The sequence below is a fragment of the Bos taurus genome, chromosome 2 (assembly GCF_002263795.3).
Source record: "Bos taurus isolate L1 Dominette 01449 registration number 42190680 breed Hereford chromosome 2, ARS-UCD2.0, whole genome shotgun sequence".
In the NCBI taxonomy this organism is placed as follows: domain Eukaryota; kingdom Metazoa; phylum Chordata; class Mammalia; order Artiodactyla; family Bovidae; genus Bos; species Bos taurus.
In genome coordinates this window covers 103,398,694-103,411,685 of record NC_037329.1, presented here as the reverse complement: position 1 = coordinate 103,411,685, position 12,992 = coordinate 103,398,694, and the positions used below count along the sequence as shown (strand labels likewise).

Genomic DNA, 12,992 nt, shown 5'->3' with positions numbered 1-12,992 from the left:
CTTGCTGGAAGCCTGTAGGTTGACACGCCAGAGATGAAATCTAAACGGGAGGGAATCCTCCTGTGTTGGACTTTTATGTTTTGACCTTGTTTCTACTCTTCATAACAGAAGAGCCCATTGAGCATAGAGGCGATTTCAGCAGAGAGGAGATTGGCCTCAGTACACAGTCTGGGTCTTATCTGTGTGTTTGGTTTACTCAATGGTTCCTGCCTGGCTTGTGGGGCTTTCAGAGTGTGGGAAGGATGATGGAACAACAGATCACCAGTCCGTTGTCTCTGAGCCTTGCCCTGTTTGTTCCTCCTACAGAGGATTCAGTAGAGTTGTTCAAACTAACAGAAGATAAGAGGCATTTGGTTTGTCAATAAACAACCAGGAAAGCACAGATCTCAGCAAACTAAATAAAGAAAAAAAGGGCTGAGTTGCAAATGCATGAATGTTTAACTTCTCCAGGGTCACCATTACTGGAAATTATTCATTTGGGCCTTATTTCAAACTGGCTTTGAAAGTATAGACATTTTGTCATATCTCTTCATAACTATTTCATAATTAGTATGATTATATTGAATAAGAGAGGGAGTCAAGTTTTCACAATGGTGTGAGTCATTGCTCAGGTTACTTTACAAAGTTTTACCAATGAACCAATATCAAAAGGATTATCAAAATGCTAAGTCTAAATAATGTAAATGATGTCAGAATTTTCAAATTTCTTGTCTTCTAATCATATGTGGAAAAAGTGGCATAGAGTGATAGCTGGAATTTAATTGACCTTACAAATCATGGATAATTTTTTACTCTCTGAACAAAATTGTGCTAAATGCAAGATATCTTATTACTGTTTAGGGTAGTTCCCTTAAAGGTGAGCTATGGTACAAGGCTAACATTGAAAACATAGGGTTTCAAACCAGCACTTGAAATTTTAGAGGAAACCTTATGTTGTTTTGCTCCATCACTGAGTAAAAACCTCTGAGTCGCCTGTTTCTTTTTCCTCCCCTTTTCTTCACTATCCTCCTCCTTGTGGACATAGCAGCATGATTAAGCTTAAAGCTAGGCAGTAAAGGTCACTTATGTTATCTAAAATTTAATTTTGATAAACATGTAACCATCATAATTTTCTTAAGATTTATTTTTAATTGGAGGATAATTGCTTTATAGTATTGTTTCTGCCATACATCAACATGAATCAGCCATAATCATCATGATCTTTTTTTAAAATTTAAGACTATTTTTAAGCAGTTTTAGGTTCACAGCAAGATCAAAAGGAAGGTACAGAGATTTCCTGTGTTTCCTCTGCTCCCACACAGCACAACATCCTCTAATATCAACATCCCCACCAGAGTGGTACGTTTGTTACAATCAATGAACCTACTATTGGCATTTAATCATCCGAAGTCCTTGGTTAGCTTTAGGAATGACTCTTGGTGGTGTACATTCATGGCATCATAAACTTTTTTCTCTCAAAATCATGGTTGTTAAACTAAAATACATATCAGGCATCTCTTTACATGAGGAAATTATGGTAGGATTTCTTTTAAGGATCAATATTTAAATAGCCTTATACCAATTATTGTAATATAAAAATGTGATAGTTCTATATTTACTGATTATGGGAGTAAATAATCACATCTCTAAAATTTTACCTCAATGTTTGTTTTTAAAAATGTATTTATATTCATATATATATAATGGTGAAGGAGTGATTCAAAGAGGGTTGTGGAATTGACTTCTGCCAGTTAATTAAAACAAATACCCTGCCATGGTCTATGAAATATACACTTTAGAATTAAAAATTGAGAATTTTATTAATTTTGGTTTTTGTACAGCTTACAAATATGTGTATTAGATGAAATTAAGATTTAAAGAATGTTTATTAGTCTTGAGCCAAACTTTGAATTATTCTCATCATGGAAGCGAGTATATTATTCTAGAACTTTTGAGTCTGTCCAGATATGCAAGTTGTATATTTGTTCTGCTAGAGAAAACTTTATTTTCAAATAAAATTTAATAGTGAGGATAATAATTAAGTTTGAAAATTCAATATTTTTTCTACGACCTTATGGAAAACTTAAATCTGTTAATAATCTGCTGAACTGCTCTAGCTAACATGCAAAATTTTGCTCTGTTTAACAGAATGTCAGTTAGAAATTCTTGGAAACATTATTACAAGGAACTTTATTTCTAATAAGTTGAACATTGAGTGACATCATAAAAAAGACAGTATTTAATAGTGTTCTGTTCTGCAGGCATAAATTTTCCATTTATTTAATAATTATCCTAAATAGAATCTATCCTATTAAGAAATTGATTCTACTTCTCTTGTTTTGCCTTAAAAAAAAGCAGAAGAACCAAAACCACACACTAAATTTGTTGATAATAGTTTTACACATTAAAGATGTGGAAATATTAAATTTAGTATACACTTCAAAATGTCATTTTATTGGTAACTACTTTTGAAAAAATATAATTTTGATCTCAGCAATTTGATCAATCAATGGAATGATTTTAGAGCAAACTTATTGAATAAAAATAAAACATTTTCTGAAACTGATAGGATATTAGACTGAGAGGATGAGGAATAAAATTGAGTCTTTAATTATTACCTTTGTCTGTTTGTCTAAGATTCTACCCCATTTAGAAATGTGTTTGTTTTACATCATGTCATATGGCCTTTGGAATGTTTTTTCTTTCTTGATGGTAGATTTGTCCTTGATGAAAAGCTCCACAAGCTAGAATTTCCTTCAAAGACGTTTAGTATAAGTAAATGAAGTTTGTATTCTGTATTACATTATTTGTGTTAGAGTGGTTCCACAGTTTTCTCACAATTCTTTGAAAAAGGAGAAGAAAGCAAACTAAGTGGCATTTAAAAATTTATTTTATTTGCTTATAAATAAGTTTGAGTTGCATTTTTCATGTGAAAGACAAGAAGCTATCTGCTAAAAAAGAATTTGTCTCATAGAGAACAGACCTGTGGTTGACAAAAGGAAGGGCATAGGGAAGGCATGGAGTGGGAGTGAAGGGTCAGCAGGCGCAAACTATCATACACGAAATGCATGAGCCACAAGATCCTACTGTTTAGCACAGAGAACAATATTCAATATCCTGTAATAAACCATAATGGAAAGGAATATAAAAAAGAATATATATATGTGTGTGTGTGTATGTATAACTGAATCACATAGCTGTACAGCAGAGATTAACACAATATTGTTATTTGACAGTGATTAATTAAGAAAAAAAGGATTTGTCTCATTGATTTCCAATGTCAATATGTAAAAAATTAACTCCAGATAATTTTTATTGTGCTCCCATTTACTCATAAGCAAAACTGTCTTTACTGATGGCCATCCATGTGCACTAAATTTTAAGTTGAAGTAAGGGAATCCTCAGGATCACCAACTCTCATATTTTCATTTTCAGATACAAGTGGTCCTGTCCAAGTAATCATCACTGAGACCCCAAGTCAACCCAACTCTCACCCCATCCAATGGAGCGCACCAGAATCATCTCACATTTCCAAGTACATTCTCAGATGGAAACCTGTGAGTATCCTGCTCAGAAACCTTGGATATTGAAGCTCTTGATTAATAGATTCTGGGGACTTCCTGGTGGTCCAGTGACTAAGACTTCCTGCTCCCAATTCAGGAGACTCCTGTTCAGTCCCTGGGCAGGGAACTAGATACTGCATGTCATATCTAAGTTTGCGTGCCCAACTAAAAGATGCCACGTGCTACAACTAAGACTAGGTGCAGTGAAATAAAGAAAAGTAAATAATCGAATATTTTTTTTAAAGGAGAAGGAAATGAACAGATTCTGAAAATGTGTTTCAGTTTTTGAGCCAGTAGATCTGACGAACTATTCACTTGGCATTATATTTGTTTAGTGACCAAACAATATGTGGTCAATCTAATTCACATATAGACTTAGCTGTCTTTTGGTATTTAGGAGAACTTAACTCTTCATGTTAGAAACATCTTGTTTGTGAGTAGAAATGATAATGCTTAAAATTATTCTTACCCAGCACGGGAAGAGAATCTAAAGTTTTTAAAAGTCTTGCAACTCCATCAAAGGGAAAGAAAACTACTGGCATCATTTTCCATGATTTGTAAAACAAAATAGCTAAATTAATATCTTTCTTTTTTAATTCACTTTTTAAGTGATTGTTTCTTCTTTTTTTTTGACCATGCCGCATGGCCTGAGGGATCGTAGTTTCCCAACCAGGTGTTGAACCTGGGCCATGACAGTGAACACCCCAAGTCTTAAACACTAGACCTCCAGGGAATTTCCATGATCATTTCATAAAACCTTACTTTCTAATCTTTGCAGTTATTTGGATAGAAGGGAGAGATGATGAGAGAAAAGTATAGATGAAGGATAGTTAGTGTATTTAATGAATGACTTTGTGACTCCCCACTAATCATCTAGAAATTGAAGAAACCTCACTAAGGAGGATATTGATCTATTAAGACTCACTAGGGAGGATATTGATCTATTATGTTGTAGTTTCTCTTACCCTCTCAAGCCTGCCCTTACATCTCTCCAAAATGTATGACATTAATTTGAGAAACTATTTAAGCACAGGAGAAAAATGCCCATTTTAAATCACAGCTATTGGTTTCTAGGAACTAAAAAAGCAAAGTAAAATAAAACATTTGACCAACTCATGCAATTGTATTCAATTCTTTTTGAAAAATTCAAGCTGTTGAAATCATTCTTTTTCTTCTCTCACCCATTTTTTGTTAATGTCCACAGTATATGTAGTAGCTATTTGCAGAACTTTTTGTCTAATGATGTTAGTCGATGGGATGAATATATTTCCCCTCTAACACTTTCTTGTCTCTCATTTCTCTTCATCGATTTTATTTAATTTAAACTTAACTTTGAAGTATTTGTGAGACCACAGTAATAAGGGATAATTGCACATAGGCATAAAATGTATATCAGGGCTTCCCAGGTGATGCTACTGGTAAAGAACCCACCTGCCAATAAAGGAGACTTAAGAGATGTGGGTTTGATCCCTGGGTCGGGAAGATCCCCTGGAGGAGGGCATGACAACCCACTCCAGTATTCTTGTCTGAAGAATGCCATGGACAGATGCCTGGTGTGCTACAATTCATAGGGTCACACAGAGTTAGACAGGACTGAAGCGACTTAGCACATATAAAATGTGTATAAGTTAGAAAGTCTCCAAAGAGTGGAGGTTATTTCTTTGAGATTTTTTAACACTTTTAGGTTTTTCTTTAATATTTGTCACCTGATAGTTTATTCTTGAGTATTTTCTTCTAATAACAAACCAAAAATTACACATTGAGCGAAAGGCTTACTATTAAATCTGAGCTAATTATAATGACTAATTTTAATGTTTTTCACAAGGTGTTTAAATTTAGAGAGTACCAGGATCACTTTCATTTATTTAAAAATTATAAAGGGACACGAGTATCTGAATTATTGAGGAACTGGTTGATTGGATAATTTTGTAAAATCACTGGCTATTAAAAATGTATTTTGACTTATATTAGTGTAGAATATTTATACTTAAAATGGTCTCAACTTGTTTGAAGTAAGGGTGTTTCTTTTTTACACATTTTATTGCCATAAATTTTGTGATCCATGATATTAATAAATTCGGACAGGATGTGAAAATATAAACTGGAGACAAAGATTAAATAAACTGAGAGCACATTCTTCTGCAGTCTTGCCCAAAGTTGGCTAACCACTTTTGATGGAGTAGTTCATATCCAAGAATGAGTCATAAAACCAGAGCAGCGTTAAGCCTCGTATGTGATGGTCCCGGGAACTGAGTCATGAAAGAATATTATGCCTTTGCTCTGTAAGAAACTTGGTTTGTATCCCACTAAATAAATATAGACTATAAAGCCTTTTCCCACTTCAAAGAGGAATATATCCCAGTTCACTGCGGAAATTTAAAAATTGGGAAAGGCAAAACTTGGGTTGCTGTTATTAAACTGAATAGTTAATCTGGCAAAAAGGAAGGTGCCCAGGGCCTCCCTTTGTGTAATCTTGGGCATGTCACATACTCTGTTTCTTCATCTGTAAAATCAGGACAATAATACTACTAACTTGGAGGAGGTAAGAGATAAACCTTAAATAAGAGAATGGAAGGAAAACAGCATGGAGCATGGAACATAGTAAACCATCAGTAAATATTAGCTGTAATAACCATTATTATTAACATTAACAAATTCTGCTGCAGGTTTCTATTCTGATCCCAATTTTCCGTGATATCCCCCTCAAATGGAGCTTCATAGACTCCTCGTTCTTCTTTGAAAAATGCTCCACATCCTTTCCCAGCATTCATCTTTGTAAATTCTTGTGTGATTTTTTTTTTTTTTCACTTAAATTTTTAGAAAAATTCTCCAAACCGCTGGAAGGAAGCTACCATTCCTGGCCACTTAAACTCCTACACCATCAAAGGCCTGAGGCCAGGTGTGGTATACGAGGGCCAGCTTATCAGCGTCCAGCACTATGGCCAAAGAGAGGTGACGCGCTTCGACTTTACCACCACCAGCACGAGCCCAGCGGTGACCAGTATGTACCCCAGTGGCCCGTCCATCTGTGCCTGCCTTTCTCAGACCTGGGCTCCCCAGAGGAAGTGCTTTCCTTCTCGATTCATCTTCTTCCGTGGATGAATATGAATACTCACATTTTATTTTTTTTTGTTGTGCTGGTCTTCACTGCTGCACTGACGTTCTCTAGTTGCAGTGAACTGGGGCTACTTTTTGTTGCAGTGTGGGCTTCCATTCTGGTGGCTTCTCTTGTTGAGCATGGGCGCATGGGCTTCAGTAGCTGTGGTGCATGGGCTGAGTTGCCCTGTAACATGTGGGATCTTAGTTCCTGGACGCAGGGATCAAGCCTGTGTCCGCTGCACTGGCAGGTGGATTCTTAACCACTGGGACTAATGGGGAAGTCCGGCAACTACATTTTTTTTTTTTAATGGTATTTTACAGATGGTGGTAGTAAGTTTTATCCGTGGCTGAAGGCTCTTTGTCCTCTCTGTGACTCTAGGCAACACTGTGACGGGAGAGACCACACCCTTGTCTCCTGTTGTGGCCACCTCTGAGTCGGTGACTGAAATCACAGCCAGCAGCTTTGTGGTTTCCTGGGTCTCGGCTTCGGACACTGTGTCTGGATTCCGGGTGGAGTATGAGCTGAGTGAAGAGGGAGATGAACCACAGTACCTGGGTGAGCTCGATGTGTTGATGACCAGCTGCTGGCAGATTCTGCTGGGGGTGGGGCTGGGCGGGGGGGCATCCACGCAGGTGGCCTGGGAAGTTTGGAACTAGTTGGCCCTCCAGTGTGAGGATGGAAAACAACTGACCCTTTTTAGAACCAACCTGGGTGTTTCCTAAACCATGCTCACTTTCCTGGTCCCTGGTGGGAGCTGTGTTATGTGTTAGCCTGGGCACAGGTCCACATAACAATAGTGTGTTCTTCCTGGAAGTAATTGCCAGCATGGGGACTGTTAGCTTTGGGAGAGACACAGTACCCTTATTCATGCTTTTCAGATTCTCATGTGTAACAGACTTTTAAAAACTTTATTGTGGAGAAATATACACACTGAAAAGTACACAAATCATAAACATAGAACTCAGTGAATTTTTATAAAAAGAACACACCCACGTGACCAGGACCCAGATCAAGAAAAAGAACATCCCTCCTCCCCCATCATCCCTCACCCATAACCACTACTTAGACTTCTAACTACAGAGGACAACGTTTACAAATTTGGGGGTGGTTTAAAATTATATATCCTTAGAGAAAATATTTGAGAAAGGGGGAAAAAAATTATCTCATAGTGCACTGATAATTACTGACTATACATTAGTATATTTCTTTATAGTTTTCTTCATTCATTCCCCCCACCCCCATGAATATATAGTTTTAAAACTATCCTTCTCAAAGGTTATGGAGTCATTAGAGGGATTGGTATCCTCTGATAGTAACCTTTCCCTTTTATTTCAAAGATCTTCCCAGCACAGCCACTTCCGTGAACATCCCTGACCTGCTTCCCGGCCGAAAATACACTGTGAATGTTTACGAGATATCCGAGGAAGGAGAGCAGAATTTGATCCTGTCTACCTCACAGACCACAGGTATGTGTGGAGTGAAAAGACTTTTTTTCCCCCTGTGAAACAGACCTGTAGCAGTATTTGCTGCTTTTCTCATTTCTTCCTTTCTTTGTTAGCACCTGACGCCCCTCCTGACCCTACCGTGGACCAAGTTGATGACACTTCCATTGTCGTTCGCTGGAGCAGACCCAGGGCGCCCATCACAGGTCAGCTTAGCTGCCTCTTCTTGGCTCCTATGTTAATCTTGTTGCCCTAAGAGGTGAGGGAGTGGATTCTGATCTATGAGCAGGCAAATCACTTATATATCTCTACTGTAATTACTGGACCACAGTGTAGATATATGTGTGTCTGTACAGCCTTACCTTCTTATGAATAATTTCCTCTTAAATATGTCTTAATTAACCTGTTTCACACAAACATGCACACACACAATCACACAGGCACAAACCTCGAAATCCAGCTCATGGATTTATTAAACAAGGCATTCCCATGATAGAAGAGGGGTAATTCTTCTGAAAACCTCACTCTGAGACTTATTCTTAGAGGCAGCCAAGATGCCTTATTAGCTCATTAGGTGATTTAACTGTTTCTGAAGTTCTTAAAAGACATAGACAGGCTAGACAACTCTGGCTCAGAGTGGTTCCTTGATTGCTCCCATCATCTAGAGCTCAAAGAAAAAGAAATCGATTTAACATGAATATTTTCACCTCCTGGCTTCTCTAATAGACATTTATTAAGGATCTCGGTCTTTGAGGATGATTTTTATTATTAAAAAGCTTTGCATGACTATTCTTATTTAATCTTTGGACTGAACAGTCCTTATAAGAAGTAGCACTATTGAATGAGTCCAGAAGAATTGCTCACTCTTCAAGAGTGATCTACCAAGATGCTAAGGGCTATTAGGAAAGGGGAATTTATGCCTTTTGAAACCTGTGTTTCATCAGTGTGTTTTACTGTTTTTCTCCTGAATCTGCAGGATACAGAATCGTCTATTCCCCATCCGTAGAGGGCAGTAGCACAGAACTCAATCTTCCTGAAACGGCCAACTCTGTCACTCTCAGTGACTTGCAACCTGGCGTTCAGTATAACATCACCATCTATGCTGTGGAAGAAAATCAAGAAAGTACTCCCGTCTTCATCCAGCAAGAAACCACTGGAGTCCCACGTTCAGGTAACCTAAAGCTGCTTCTTGTGCTGTCTTACCTTTTAAGGCTTAAGAAAGTTACATCTTGAACCTCCCTTTTGCCAGAGGAACAAAACCAACCTTGGCTTGTGTTCACTCCATGAGCCTACTAGGGACAATCAGACGTGTAAGATCAAAGAATAATTGTCTCTTTGGGGGGTTTATTTTGTCTCTGTCTACGGTTCCTATATGCAAGTCATCCTATAGATTACTCTATCCCTGAACTTATGAAATTTAGCTGAAATGTTCTCACTGTAAAGTAACTAATACAAGCTGGCTATTGGCTTTCCTGATTAAAAATTGACAGCATAAAGCTTTCATATTTTCCCCAAGAAACCTAAGGGGTAGTTCATCTGTTGCTCTTAAGTATTAAAAAAAAGATTCATTAAAGTAAAAACCACATTTTTTTCTGTTGTCACAAGAGTTTGCTTAGGGGTTTTGGGGGGTATGTGTATTTTAAACCCCCCATTAGGACACTTCATTTGATGGAAACTCATCTGCTTACATTCACATTTTACATAATAGTTTTAAATGTCAAATGTAAGCAAGATGACTAAACCATGAAAATATAACCCCAAAAATGTGTTCTTAGATTTAAAGAGAAAACAGCTTTGCTCTGAAGAGAGGGGCTCTATGAATTGCCTTATACACATTTGGCAAACTGGTTTTTTAAAAATAATCCTCAGCAGGAATTGCGAATGACCGCTTGGCTCTTGTCTGTTAGATAAAGTTCCCCCTCCCAGGGACCTGCAGTTTGTGGAGGTGACAGATGTGAAGATCACCATCATGTGGACACCCCCAGAGAGTCCAGTAACCGGTTACCGTGTGGATGTGATCCCCGTCAACCTGCCTGGGGAGCATGGGCAGAGGCTGCCCGTCAGCAGGAACACCTTTGCGGAAGTCACCGGGCTGTCCCCTGGGGTCACTTATCACTTCAAAGTCTTCGCCGTGAACCAGGGGAGGGAGAGCAAGCCTCTGACGGCACAGCAGGCAACCAGTAGGTTTGGGGTCCTTTATCTCTACCCTCCCTTTCCACTTGTGATCAATGGGCAGCACTCCATTCACTCCTGGGTTCACAATTAGAAACAGGAACATACTCAGAGAACAGGAAATGTATAGCCTCCATAGAGGCTAAATGGTAATCCATTTCCCAAATACATGGGGACATGACATGAAAGGAGCAAAACTTAGCCTAATTTTCCTTGCTAATGGAGACATGGATTGAAAATTTGAGTACTATTTGTGTAACTAAATATACCTAAGTCAGACTTCAAGTATAGTCTCCTAATTCTTTTATAGCAAAATTATTTATAAATAGTAATTACTAAAACATTCAATGTGTATTAAGCACCAGGTCATATGCTCAGTTCTTTATTATCCTCATATTTAATCCTCATTTTGAGTTAATAAGGAAGGTCTTATTATTATCCCTACGGGATACATGAAGAGACTGAAGCTTATAAAAAACGCTGCAACTTGTAAAGTAACAGAGCTGAGAAATGATGGAGTGGGGATCCACATAGACCTATGTCTTTTTGACTCCAAAGCCCATGCTTTGTTGTTATACTTGACTACCTCTTAAACATTTCCTCCCTCTGAAAAGTGTTTTAAATTATTGTAGGGAAGTTGCCAGTTATCACACTCAAGAAGAAAACCAACAATTTATGTGATTCTTTGTGCTAGAGCAAACTCACAAGGGTCTTGCCATGAATCTGAGGTTCTGAGTATATGTTATCATTTTTGTCTCATCTGAATCAGGTGAAAGTTACTTTTATTATTCAAGCAAAGGATTAGTCATTGAATAAATGCAGAAAACGTCACTGTGCTCCACGTGGAACTTTCTTCTTACCCTCATTTTAATGGGTTTATTTCTGTTTTCTTCACCTATTTGGCTCAGAGCAGAACAAACTATAGCTTCATAAGTACTGGCTTTTGTTTTTAAATACCATCTCTGCAATGTTAGTGTAATTTCTGAGGGTAATGGGAAAATCATGCTGGAAAATTATAAACTTTCCACAGGATCAAAGTCAGGCAAACACAGTGAGTGATTTCTCATGACTGACAAGAGTTTTGTGAAGTTCTCTGTAGCACTCAGTCTCTTCTTCGTGGCTCAGTATTTCCAAGGTTCTGATCTTTGTTTCAACCTTGAGAAGACAGAACTTAGAAAATTCAGTCAAGCTTTAGGATTTCAGTATGATAATTCTGAAGTGCAGCTATTTCTTGACATGTTTCATCTCTTTTTCTAGAATTGGATGCTCCCACCAACCTCCAGTTTATCAATGAAACTGATACCACGGTTATAGTGACCTGGACTCCACCTCGCGCCCGGATAGTTGGGTACCGACTGACCGTGGGCCTGACCCGGGGAGGCCAGCCCAAGCAGTACAACGTGGGGCCCGCAGCCTCGCAGTACCCACTGAGGAACCTGCAGCCTGGCTCTGAGTATGCTGTAAGCCTCGTAGCCGTGAAGGGCAATCAGCAGAGCCCCAGAGTCACCGGAGTCTTCACCACTCGTAAGTCAACATTTAAATGTCTTTTCTTGGTGATGTCTCATCTGTATTTACATTCTCTCTCCTTCATCCATTTTTTAAGAAGTTAACTTAGGGAATTTCATGGCGGTCCAGTGGTTAAGACTCTCTGCTGTCCCTGCCTAGTTCCCTGGTCAGGGAACTAAGATCCTACAAGCTGTGCAGTGTGGCCAAAAAAGAACAAAGTTAACTTAAAAATTTTGTACAAGTTTTAAATAATTATTTTTAATTTGAAAGAGATATTTAAAGTGGTCCTACTCAAAGTGTGATCCATGGATCCACTGCTGCTCTGTGAGTTGTTTGTTACATGGACTAATGAGCTTATGCCAGAATGGATCAAGGAGCACACTGTTCAGTTAATACTTTTTTGAAGCAAAGTTTTCTTGATGAAGGAAGCAGTGGGTTATATGATATATGTTACCAAGATCCTTATTTCCTCCTAGACCAGTACTTTGAGTAGCATGGTTTAAGACACCCAAGTTATTCGAAAATTGAATGCTACTGAATTAAATGAATTTACTAAATACTAGTTAAGGCAAGAAAAAAATCAGCCATTGTGTCTACATCCTGATACTTTGAGCATCGAACGACAGCATTAAATGTGGAAGAAAAACATCTACCAGTTGAATAGAAACCAACAGGACAAGAAGCTAAGGAAGTAATGAGTGTTGACAACAGCAGATTAAAGTACTTCTGCAGAACAGGATAGCTTTTTTTTTTTTAACTTTTCTTAAATCACTCTCAATTCCGCAGAAGGAAAAATATTGACAGTAATTTTTGGTCATGTCTGTCTTTTGCTCAACACTTTACAGGAAGTGACCTTAAATCTCTTTCATGTCTATATCACAATAGAGGATTGTATTCATGAGTTGATTTCTATTAAATTCGTATTCATGAATTGATTTCTATTAATGCATCTCATTTACATTACAAAGAAATATGAGACCCATAATTTCTAGATAAGCATTAATTGCTGTTTTTAGCTCATTTTGAATTACAGAAGGACCTAACTTAACACTTTTTCAGCATATATTGCAACTGTGAACTAGCTTGCGATTTCCTAAAAGCTTTCCACAAATCTTACTCTAACTTGAAAAATAGATGTTAAAAAGCATTCAAAAAGTGAATATAAGTTTAGTTTATAAATTACTGTGGAATTTATTTCACACAAAGAAAGTGTCTATAAAATTTTCTTTG

General features: G+C 37.7%; 1 protein-coding gene across 12 annotated transcripts in view; it reads left to right on the top strand.

The window, feature by feature from the left end:
* Positions 1-12,992, top strand: part of FN1 (fibronectin 1) — a 69,193-nt gene that overhangs the window by 19,067 nt on the left and 37,134 nt on the right. For all 12 annotated transcript variants that reach the window (XM_005202786.5, XM_005202783.5, XM_005202782.5 and 9 more), the window contains exons 13-20: positions 3,415-3,536; positions 6,363-6,543; positions 7,021-7,197; positions 7,980-8,108; positions 8,201-8,290; positions 9,061-9,255; positions 9,992-10,264; positions 11,514-11,780. In XM_005202786.5, the coding sequence (XP_005202843.1) occupies positions 3,415-3,536; positions 6,363-6,543; positions 7,021-7,197; positions 7,980-8,108; positions 8,201-8,290; positions 9,061-9,255; positions 9,992-10,264; positions 11,514-11,780 (1,434 nt within the window). The remainder of the gene's footprint in view (positions 1-3,414; positions 3,537-6,362; positions 6,544-7,020; positions 7,198-7,979; positions 8,109-8,200; positions 8,291-9,060; positions 9,256-9,991; positions 10,265-11,513; positions 11,781-12,992) is intronic.